This window comes from Puccinia triticina, chromosome 11A, assembly GCF_026914185.1.
Source record: "Puccinia triticina chromosome 11A, complete sequence".
Lineage (NCBI taxonomy): Eukaryota > Fungi > Basidiomycota > Pucciniomycetes > Pucciniales > Pucciniaceae > Puccinia > Puccinia triticina.
Window position 1 is genome coordinate 3024947 of NC_070568.1, and position 11975 is coordinate 3036921.

The 11975-nt window shown below is 48.0% G+C and overlaps 3 protein-coding genes across 3 annotated transcripts; all 3 read left to right on the forward strand.

The window, feature by feature from the left end:
- Positions 1-213: 213 nt before the first annotated feature.
- Positions 214-2729, forward strand: PtA15_11A291 (uncharacterized protein; the record flags this gene model as incomplete). Its single annotated transcript, XM_053161184.1, has 8 exons — positions 214-611; positions 719-1038; positions 1114-1514; positions 1611-1797; positions 1880-1979; positions 2060-2193; positions 2280-2419; positions 2493-2729. The coding sequence occupies 8 exons, from the start codon at positions 214-216 to the stop codon at positions 2727-2729; spliced, it is 1917 nt and encodes a 638-aa protein (XP_053025156.1).
- Positions 2730-4687: 1958 nt separating this feature from the next.
- PtA15_11A292 (uncharacterized protein) lies at positions 4688-5860 on the forward strand (the record flags this gene model as incomplete). Its single annotated transcript, XM_053161185.1, has 1 exon — positions 4688-5860. One exon carries the CDS (start codon positions 4688-4690, stop codon positions 5858-5860), a length of 1173 nt encoding a protein of 390 aa, XP_053025157.1.
- A 265-nt stretch (positions 5861-6125) lies between these two features.
- On the forward strand, positions 6126-11397 carry PtA15_11A293 (uncharacterized protein; the record flags this gene model as incomplete). The annotated part of the gene is made up of 10 exons (XM_053161186.1): positions 6126-6173; positions 6247-6348; positions 7364-7623; positions 7705-7893; positions 7958-8151; positions 8241-8382; positions 10574-10625; positions 10730-10858; positions 10938-11202; positions 11291-11397. 10 exons carry the CDS (start codon positions 6126-6128, stop codon positions 11395-11397), a joined length of 1488 nt encoding a protein of 495 aa, XP_053025158.1.
- Positions 11398-11975: the final 578 nt, after the last annotated feature.

Sequence of the window (11975 nt, forward strand, 5' to 3'; positions counted from 1 at the left end):
TTTCATTCGCTTAAGATAGCGTAATCGCTCTTTGATAGTAGCTTTTTCCACAAAGGCCGTCTCGGAACACCACCACAGGACGTGCAGTGAATAATAGTTTCTTGGATGCATGGTAATTTTCGACAGTGTTTTCCCAACAATAAGCCCTGATATCCATTTCCAGTCCCTCCCTCCTCAACCAATCTTTTACACCTACATAATACCTACCGAGACATGGCACCATCTTTTTCATCAATCCTCTCCTTTTTTTTCATACTCCTAGTGCAGCACGCCGCCAAGGCTACCTCGCAAGTTTTGACTGCCAGCGTGGCTTCATACGCACCTCTCAGCATTGAATGTCCATCAAACCAAACGATTTTGAGGCTAGCAGGTTCTCCGACTGGCAGAAATCAGACAATATCGCAGGGCGAGGCAGAATTTCGTAGAGGGCGGAAATCAGTTACAGCCCCACTATGGCGGGATTTTTTCACCAACGGACCTGGCAAAGCGACTGGCTATCAATCCACTGCACTGTTATCCCAAAACCAGAACGATTGGCCGGTCCTGGGTATCGCATGTTCTGGGGGTGGAATACGAGCGGCACTATATGCGGCGGGAGTCATGCAAGCACTGTTGGTAGAAGTTGTTTACATTTCTTGTTATCTTTTTTGCAACAATACTCCAGCATGAGAGAAGGGTTCTGATGATCTTCAAGTTATTTTTTTTCATTTTGGTCCAGTGACTCAAGGACGAGTGCCAGTCCAATCCGTGGGGTGTTTCAGCTTTCGTCCTATATCACCGGTCTGAGTGGTGGCAGCTGGCTGGTGACGTCTGCGGCTGCAAACAATTACCCCATGGTATCCGAATTGGTCTCAGGATGGAAACTGGAGATGGACATGGTACAACCCGGAGGAATTAATGCTTTCAGAAACGCACAGTTTATCGATCAGATACATGATACTTCCAAAATAAAAAAAGATGCTGGCTACAATATCTCGTTGACTGATTTGTGGGGACGAGCACTGAGTTACCACTTTGCCCCAGGAACGACACCGGATAGTTAGTTTCAGGACACAAGTGCTTTATCAACCTTCAAGACTGACGACTTACTTTTGTCGAAAATTGCATTGTTAGATTTTTACACGAATTCGCCATCTACGGCACATGGTGCGGGGGATCTTATTTCGGGGCTGCGCAACATGAGAACATTCCAAAAGTTCCAGGTGCCCCTTCCGATGGTAGTCAGTGATCACAAGCCATTGAACGAAACAGAAATCAATTCTAGCTCCGTTCCAGTCTCGGGATCAACATATATTCCACTTTCAGCTCCGGTATATGAGTGTTCGCCATTCGAGTTTGGGAGCTTTGATCCGCAATTGAGCGCTTTCATACCTTCGGAACTCTTGGGTACAAGTTTGAGTTCGGGAAAGCCCTTTATTCCTTCAAGTGTAAAAAAATCATCGAAACCTAGTGCCTATAAGAAATGCGTGCGAGGATTCGATCAATTGAGCTTCATCATGGGAAGTTCGGCCACAGTTGAGTACTTTGATCCAGGAGTCCACTTTTCCCCCTTCTAAAAATATTCATACTTCCATATTTTATCTCCATTTCTCCTCACGGAAACAAAACAGTTGTTTAACGCGGTAACAGGCGTGCCAGCAAAGTACAACGAAGTTTTCAAGAAAATGATCCAAAAGATTGCAGACACTGCTTTAGACCGGTCATTTACGGCTCGATATCCCAATCCATTCAGAGGTGTCAATGGCCCAATTAGTTTTGATCGATCGAATTCTGACGAGCTGGTGATCGTCGATGGCGGTAAGCCCAGTATAGTCATTCGGAAGTTTTATTCTGTGCCGTTCGTTTGATGACGGTTTCTTTGCTATATCTCTCGTGGTAGGCGAAAACGGCGAGAATATACCATTCAATCCTTTATTAGCTCCAGCAAGACAGGTGGATGTTATCTTAGCAGCGGACGCCTCAGGTGATTCCAAATCAAGGTGAATGAGTTTACTCCCGATGTGAAGTTCCACCAAATTATCATTAACATAAACAAATCTGCTATTCTCCAATGTCACAGTAGCGTGATTGGAGCCGGTTGGCCGAATGGGAAAGGCATGATCAATACCTTCCTCCGAGTTCACAAGGTATTACCGCTCGGTACAGCTAATTTCCCACCTGTACCGCTCAATTCCACAGTTTGGGAAGAAAAAGGTCGGTAGATCAATCTCGAACTCTATGTAAACTGCAAAACGTATCCTTCAAGTTAAAATTTAAATTTCGTGTGGTGGTACTGGCAGGGTATGCTTCACGCCCGACGTTTTTTGGCTGCAACGTCTCAAGTCAGGAAGGGAATGGCGGATATCCATTAGTGATTTATTTACCAAATAGCCAATCCCAGTCTGGCTATTTGACCAATACTTCAACGTTCAAACTTCAAGTTGAGTAGAAACATTTTTCAAGAGCTGTGCTCGCCGCCAGCATATTGCTAACAGGTTTTATGTCATTTGTAGTATTCGAAAGACGAGTCAAGCTCATTCCTTAATTCGGTCATGGACTCAACAACGAAGCCGAGAATCCAAAACAGAATAGACAAGGATTGGGCGACTTGTCTTTCGTGTGGATTGATCGATCGAGCAAGAAATAGATTAGGTATTACTCGTTCGACCTCATGCGAAAGCTGCTTCAAACGCTACTGTTACGCATATGATGCCAGTAAAGAAGACGCAGCCACAGCAGCACGTAACTAGCTAGTAGAAGAAATGAAAAAAATGATAGAACACTCAGATTGAGGATAGAATTAGTACAAGACGCTCCAGGTTGACGCGTTGTCTCTGAGAACGATGTGATTTTATACATAGTCAGCTTGTTAATATCTAGTCCTACTTGCGGGAGCGAAAAACGCGGGTATATCATTGTGAATCGTTCTACCAACAAACTTATTTTCAACATACATCTTTTTCCATTTATAAATAACCCTAAATCCTTGAAAATTTGTTCACAAAGTGGGCAAGCAGGCTCCGTCGGATCAGCCCTGCGTCCCTCTCAGAATTATGAGCTTCAAAATTATGAGTTTTGTACGGAACTGGCTGGGTGACGAGAATGGCATGCGGGATCACTTCATGCTCGCAGCGATGTATACTGGCTACAAGCTCGTCTGCACAATGTGCCCAGTTTTCTGAAGTAGACCACCCACCCCCGGACTAGGAACTTCGTCTTTGAATCCGAAAAGATGCACCAATTGTCTGTCCAGGTGAAGTCTATCGCTCCAGTCCACAGTACACATTTTGAAGACCAGCTTGCAGCCAGTATGGCAACGTCCGCAATTGGAACCGATCGCACAAAATCCCTCGCTCAGGAGAGACGTGCACTCGGGAAGGCTTAATAAGCGGTCTTATGTAGTGTTGACTTATTTTTCTTGCCCTTATGGCTGGAGTAGAAAGTGAGAAACGCGTACAGCTTGAGCCGCTGAGGTGCTCCTTGCGGCCGATTGCGTGTCCCACCGCAAATTTATATCGTCTCTATCCAAGATACATGCCACTATGTACTCACCGGACCCAACAGGTTCCAAACAGTTGAAGGCAAAAACTCACAGGGGCGGTCAGCAACAGATTCCAGAGTTTCTTATCTCCAAGCGCAGCCGTGTCGATTGGACTCGAAAACAGCACATCCTCACAGTGCTGCTATGTGGGCTTTCTGCGGCCGCGAGGAGGTAGTGATTTATTACAGCCCCAGAATTCCCTTCGCTAAAAACAACGCTCAAATTCTGGGCGGCCAATATTGTGTGTACCATAGTAGTTGCGGAGGTTCTTTGGACAAAATACGGTGGATTGTAATATATGGCTTTCCAGTCGAGGGTGCAGTGTCCCAGCGATGGCCTGTGTAGCTGAGGAGGAAGCTTTCAGGGAAGCCAGTGCCGAGTATGTAGAGTGCGGCCAATCGACCCCGCTTCACGGCATAATGGGTAGGCAACGGAACGAGGCCGACCATGGTTGACCAAGATGCTCGGTCCCAGTGGCTCCACGGGTGGTATTCGCCATCTGTACGAGTTTAGTGAGCATCTTAATGTTTACTACTAGTATAAATATGTAGTGACTATCTTCGTGTTACATAAGTTTCTCTCATGTTAGGTGTCGTCTTATGGCGAACAAACACTCCGCCAGTCTCTTGAGGGTTCATCCGTCTACTAGTCTACGCCGAGTCGCAGTAATCCAGAGTCCTGTCCTCCCATTTCTCCCCAGCCTTCAACAGCCTCCTCGTCTATATAAAGTCGAAGCAATGCAGCTTGCTTTCCTCCCACTTCTCTGCTCAAGATTCCTCTTGTATACCTATTCGAACCCATCCAGCTCCATTTTCCCCCACCCGTCCTCAGCCTCCAGCAGCCTCCTCGTCTGCATCTAATCAAGACAATCCGGCCTCCCATCCTCCCAATTTACTCCTCCACTATTCTCCATCGCAATCGCTGCGCCTTTCCAACTACCAATTTAAAATCCCAACACTCGATCCGCGTTTTCATCACTCCATCACTCGGATTAGTTACCTTATATTTAGTACTTCATTGAACCCTATAACTTCGAAGAGTTTTCCACCTCGTCACGACAATAATGGCAGCTATTGAAAGGAATGGTAAGCTTGCTATCGTAATATTCAACAGATTATCATCAGAAGATTGACGAGCCATGTGAAAATATGTTCAGCTATGCTCCAGATGGCTTTTACCCATTTGATTTGGTCTTTAGATAATCCTCAAACAGTTTATGATGAGCACAGAGACCCGGGATCGACCGACATGGTCGAGATACACTCGAGTCTCTTACCTTTGCTGCAGAAGCAGATCGATGAGCTGGTATCATCGTTCGAGATGATCGATTTTGAAAATGGAACGGTTCCGGAACTCTCGCTGTTTCCGAAGGTTGCAGTATTCCAGCACACTTGGGAACGGACCATCGCTGCTGTTGTCTCCATCGTTCTACGTCCTGATCAACCTGACTTCACCCAGGACCACGATTGCAAAGACTTCAAGCAATTCAGGTGTTCTCGATTAATGGACGACATCGACGATCTACGGTTTTCGCACTTTGGCTTCCTCAAGTGCTGTAGGGAGCTGGTTCAAGGCAGCGCAGCCCACCCGCAACCGATTCCAGAGAGGACACCCGAACTTGACGACGAGGACATCGAAAGCTCTCAAGAGGACGAAGACTGGCAGGCCGAGAAGAAGAGAGAAATGGTGCTAAGCGCGGATCGATGCACGGTTGCGATCGATAGCATCGTTCAAAGACTCAAGCGATCCGACCTCGGGCTTCTCCAAGAAAAATGGCAAGGCTGGATCGGGTCACCAAGCGAGATATGCTCAATAAGCCACATGATCTCTCTCTTCTCTTTATACTATACCGAGCCAACACCGCAGGACCCGAGGAATCCGGAGTTGACTCCACTGATGAGATCGGCGAGAGCCCTTTTTATCGTCTACCGAGTGTTCTGGAAGAAGCTATCGGACAGCTCAACGAAGAAGCTACCCTTCGCTCTTAAGACCGTGAGCAGCGACGACATGGAGCTGATACTCTGGAAGACGAAACCTCCCCTCGATCTTCACGAGGACTTTCTGGACTTGATCTCCGACGTCTATTACCAAGATGCGATCGAAGAATTCCAGAAAAGCCTCTTCCGACAAATCGCTGCGATCCTTCGCACAGAGTTTCAAGACGCATTGGATTGTCTGAAGGCCTATCTCATCCCGTTGCCTTCCGATCAACCCGGCCACTCGGATCCTTCGTTCGACGTCGAAGCTTATTTCCTCGATGTGAAAAATCAGTTGCATGCCACCCTGGATAATTTTGTCAAGATTTCCAATGCGCTTCGACCACCGGATCCCTCTGAATGAGAAATATGTCTATCATCTTCGTTATTTCTGTTCTAACTTGTATCATATGTGAAATAGTCTTAAGCTGGAGGAATCTTGGTCGGTGGTAAATTTTGTATCAACAGTGTTCGCGTTTCCTTGCTCTGTAATTACTTGATTGGTGAGAAAGCCTGGATATAGCCAGTGATTTTAACTACTATCACAGACAAATCATTGGGCAGATCGAGGTGCTGGCTGAGACAATATCGCCCAGACTGATATTAACCTGTTGAAGAATATGATTTCAATGGACTTTGCCCCGGCAGCTCTCTTCCGGCGCTCGAAGCGCATGACCGTTCGGTGTTGGCCCTGGAGGCACTCTCGACCAACATGAAGTCTGATGTGCCGATTGCCTTGGATGAGGGAAGGACAATTCGTTGACGGCCGAAGAAGCTCCATCCGATGGGTGCGCGACGGGGGCCGATCCGAGCCGAAGGAGGATGAGTGGAGCCGAAGGGAAATCGGAGGCTGTGCGCACATCCAAGCTGGCGAGTATAACTCGTGGAGACTCCTTTGAAACCTGCACACTTTCCACGGAGATGCATACACATGGAGAGTCAGAACGTGACCTCGTAACGGGGGACCTGTCACAGGAGACAAGTTTCATCGCCACTTCACAAGCGGGTCACTCGTCAAACAGTGGTGGTGCGACAACACCAATGACGCACCCTGCCAGACCCACTGTTGCCTCTGATAATTCTTCAAGAAAGTGCTAAAGACTTTGGGATGACTGCCTGTCTTGCCCATTCAATGGTGGAATATATGGAACCATGAGATCAAGCTGGCTTAATAATTTGGACAGAAGATAAGTAATGTCCAGTTGTGGTTATAGCTTTCATAGAAATTAACAAAAATTTAAATCAGCCCATTTCTAGGACTTTTTTAAAAAATAAAGAGGTTGGTCTGATTGCCGAGAAATCCCCCAATCTGGATGTCTTTTTAAAAAAAAATGTTAGTAAGGGCCTTCAAATTGGCTCTAAAGTTTTGTATGTATTGTGAAAGTTTTCCTATGACTGAGGGCTTGTACTGATAAGCGCAAGAGCCAATAGTTTCTGGACATCCTCCTGATGACTGGATCTTGACAATGGGTGACGTCCCGTGAAGTTCTGAGGGCCTCCCAGAGGTGATTTGGAGCCCCAAAAGCTGCATAGATTTCTCTGCAAAAATCTAGACTTTGTAGGTCTGTAACCACAACTGTGACTCTGAGGGTCCCAGCTGTGATATCCAATTCTGGGAGGCAGGGAGAAAGCAATTCTTCCCAGTTTTGCTGGAGGGTGATCCTTGCATACTTTTTGGGAAGTTTCCCAGCCTACAGCCGGTGGAGTCCCAGCAGAGCGACAACCCCCATCACCACGAAAAACCAGCGGACAACCACCACCTCACCAACAACCACCACCTCGGATGCACTCGACAGCCACCACCGGCACCACCACCGCCGCCGCCGCCGCCCAACGCCCGAGCCGGACGCCGCACCCCCACTCGCAGCCAGCAGCCGGCCAGCGCTCGGCCTCCCACCAGTCCTTCCACGCCGCGAAGCCCGTCCGGCCCTCGGCCTCGCTCAACGACACCCGCAGGTCCGCTTCGGCCGCCGCCAGCCCCTACGAGCTCGTCGACCAGATCAACCGCCACGACGACCTCTACCATGTCCTCGGCCTCTCCGGATACAGCTTCCACAACCGCCACCAGATCAAGCTCGAGGACATCCGCAAGGCGTACATCTCCCGCTCTAGACTCTGCCATCCCGAGTACGTCTCCTCATCCCACCCTCCTCCGCTCCTCTCCTCCCGCAATTGAGTTGTCCGTTTTCTTCTCGCCCGCGCGGATAGTAAGCTGCCGCAGTACGAACCCTGTACGGCCGCCTTCCAGAAACTTAGCGCCGCGTACGAAACACTCTCGAAGCCCGGAAGCAGGAAGCTTTACGACCTGAGCGGCACCGTCGACCCGTCATTCAACTTCAACTCCAGCTGCGCCAGCCCTCCTCCTGCTGCTGCCAAGTCGCACAGTCACCGCAAATCGTGCGTCTCTTCGTACCAGCCTTCCACCCGTTTTCTCTCATCTGACCATTTATTTCGGGCACAGAAATTCGCATTTTTCTGGGCGGGCTCAACAGTCTCCGAATCCCTCCTCAAGCCCTTCTTCGCCCCCCGAAACTCCTTCCAGTAGCAGCACTGACAACCACGCATTCAATGCTGACGAAACCCTGAACGGCGTGCTGCATGCGACGTTCTGCGAGTTCATGGACGGAGATTTCGAGATGATCCGGGTGGTTATCAGTCAGTTCCCTCAACTCCCTTGCCCCGCGAAAACCCGCTCTTCCTTCCCCAGAAAAAAGCTGAGATGGACGTGTGGGATGGGGGAACAGATGCCCTAAACGAGGGGAATCCGGGGCTGAATCTGGGCGAAGAAGTGGTGACGAGTCTCGAGAGCACGATGGGCAAGCTGCGCCAGCGGCTGATCACGGGGCAGAAGTATCTGGGGATGGTGCGGTTCGAGCTGATGAAGCTGTACGAGCTGCAAGCGAGTTTGCGCGCGCTGAGCTACTTCAACCTGGTCGGCCGGCTGCGTCTGTCGCTCGCCCTGGTCCGCGTCACGCTCTCCATCCCGATGCGCATCGACCAGGCTATCAAGGACGGCGCCGGCGGCTCTGACGACGAGGACGACGAGGAGGACGAGGACCCCGAGCGGGACGAGGACGGGCGCGCGGGCAGGGGCAAGAAGAGCAGGAAGGGCATCTTGCCCGTCAAAGTCGCCGGCTTGCTCGAGGCTACCGTCGCCGTTCTCGAGCGCGGCGAACGCGTCTCCCTCTGGCCGTACTCCTCTTCGCCCGCTCCCCACTCCTCATCCTCATCCTCATCCTCATCTTCGTCCTCTTCATCTTCCTCGCCTCCCCCTTTCTCGGCCTCTTCCTTCGCCTCTTCAGCCACCACAACCACATCCTCGTCCACCCTTCCTCAAGACCTCGCTCCTTCCCCCCATCCGAACATACCCTCACTCACGCCGGCGCATGCTCCCACCATCCTTCTCACATAGAAATACCCCCCCCCCCCCCCCCCCTTCGCCTCATCCTGCACGGCCGCCTTCTTCCTTCCTGTCTCCACCGCTCCTCTTGCATTGTAATATCCTTCTCTCTCTCTCTCCCTCCCACTCTTTTGCTCGTTGCTGTTGTCGTTTAGAAAAACCATCCTTTCGATCCTTTCTTCCGGACTGTTTCCTGCCTTCTTTTCTCGAGCTCTTTTTTTTTTGGTTGCGAATTTTGGGGAAGGATTGGGGAGGAAGGGAGATGACCGTACACACACACATACATATATCTATTCATGTAAATATATACACTTTTTCATTATTGCAGATATACACCAGTGGTCTCTTTTCATTTTTTTTTGTCGATGAACACGTCTAGCCTGCGCAGATAATAACCATGTAAAAAGTAGACATATTGGGTCCAAAGCGCGCTTCGTGTACACAGCTCTCTCTTCGCGTTTGGTTCTTTTGCTATCTTGGTGTTGATCATGATTGGGACATGAATGCAAGCTTTTTTTTACTTCTGTATGGTTTTTTGGGTGAGCGGTGGGCTTCAGTGCTTGTTCAACTCGGATTAAACAAAGCCTGGTGCATTGTGCAGCACATCAAGGTCTAAAAGACATTGTTAGAAATCTATGATGGTTCTAGCCTCGACCAGCTCCAGCCCCTTCTAACTCCCAACTGTTTGTGTGGGGTAGTTCATGGTCCAGACAAACCCTATCTAGTTCCCATCTTTTCAACCCCATGCACGCTCATGAAAGGTTCTAGCCAATGTTGGCTGGCTTCTCAATGGCCGGAGCTGTCCACCAAACCGTGGCACTTTGGGAGGAAGCCAGCAAGCGCCCAGGTCTGATTGCTGATTGCGCAGCTCAGCAGAACATCAACTGTTGGCAACTCGGCATCCACTGGAAGTGGGGACCATTGGTGCTAATGCAGAGCTTGGAGGGCTGTGCTGGCATTGTCCAGCTAGTGAGGCTCGAAGAAGCGGGCTGCAAGCTGAACCAAACCACTTCCTCCCCATGAGTACTGCTTCGGAGTCTCCATGAAACCTGGGGATGACGTCTCTCTCCCCCTCGTAATTAAGGATGGACTTGATTAAGCTAAGGCAGGAGAGGTGCTCTTTCAAGAGAGAGCAACACCTTTCCGAGAACTGGGGAGGCAAGGTTCTTTCCCCGCCGCGACGGTCACCGCGGCGTGAATCACCGTGACGCAGTTTAGTATAAGCTTCGGGGCATGTCGGCGATTGAAAACCGGACACCCTACAGTGCCCGCAAACTCAAGACATGTCTGAAATGCTGAGGCCAGATAACCTTCTCGGTTATCACGGGGACTCTACATGCCTTGGCCGGACTTGATAACTGTGTTTTCATGGAGTCACATACTGATTGCTATCTTACAGGATGGAGCACATATTGCACTCGTTGGAGTACATTTTGGACATAGAGCAAAACAAGAATTGACTTTTTTGCGGGGCTTTCAAGACAACTTGCAACTTGATAAGCAGTTTTGGACTCATATTGTGATAATTATCACACCTTTATATTGCATAGGATCCCACTCTTACTTCTTTGCAATCACCCCTCCATTTTGTCCTCAGGAATAGGATACCTTTTGGAACGCCCTTGGGAATTCACATAGATTGTGCTTTACATTTAGCTGAACTCGGGAGCAAATCAGCTCCCAGACAGTCTATTTTATCATGTTTTCACGCGCACTTCTTCCTCTGCTTGTTAAGTAATGCTTTTCTCAATAAGGTTTATGGATGAAAGCCTGTCCGAAAATCAGCTACATTATGACTAACAATCACATTATATTCTGATTTGCTTTATCCAGATGCTCATTGAAAGCTCATTTTCTATGATGGTTATGTTCAAGAGACCTGGCAATGTATTTCCTGCACAAGCGCAAGCAAAAGTTGATGGATTGTCACCATTCATTGTATTGAACAAGCCAGATCAAGAAGTAAGTTCATAGCTACATCAACTAGTTTTGTTTTTTTCAATAATGTATTTTTAATAATTTGGGCTGTTAAACTACACAGTTGGAACATTTCAGTTCAAAGGAAAATATTGCATTTGGTAAGCTAGAAGACCCAAAGCGTCCTGGAATGAAAAATTCCGAGAAGAATGCCGGATCAAAGGGGAAAAATCAGTTTTCAATCACTGTTGCCCAAGAAAATAGTGAATCTGACCCCAAGGTTGGTGATGATGGGAAAGAAATTAAGAAAAAAGAGAAGAAGGATCCAATGAAACAGGATATAATGTGGCAAACCCTCATGGGACACACCACTTATTGTGTGGAAACTGGTGAGTAACAAGTCTACAACCCTTGGAAAATTCAATTTCTTTATTTAGGAAAAATGCTGAACTTAACTATGGCTCCTTTGAATATTAGCCAAAAATGAATTAACAAATTTTTTCAATGAAGTTGAAAAGAAAAGGGAGAGTGATAAAAGTAATAAGTCAGATGGTCAATTTTTTGCTAATCCTCCTTATTTTTGACATCAATCATGTTTTGTATCTCTGGAAATGAATGAAACAATTAGTTCAAGCGGTGATTCATCCTAAAAAAATGGTGCTCTGCTCACAAATTTTATTTTGTTCAACTACTTCCTGATACTCTTGATCTCATCAAAGTTTTTTGTGCATCTAAGTTTAATAAAACCTTTAACTCATGGGTTTCCCCTGTTTATTGAACCAAAAAACATGAGTTGATGTTTTTATCCTACTCAGGAGGGCTGGTGCAAATCCTGCTAACCAGTACCCTCAGCCCCTGTTGACATTGAAACTCCCCCGTGGCTTTAAAGCGCCCAGGTGGGGGAAAATCCATTGTATGAGGCCTTCTTTATATTTGCTTTTACTGGAAGGTCTTACTTCCAGTTGGTAGGGTTTACAGCCTCTTTGAACCAAAGGGATCTCCTCCAATCAGAGAGGCTGTAGAGCTGATTGACTTGAAGAGATTCCTTCCAGTAAACAAGGCTCCACAGCCCCCTCAACCGGAAGGGAATCCTTCTATTCAAAGAAGCTCTACAGTCCCTTCAAATGCAAAGGAATACTTCCATGTAATGACTCCAATTTTT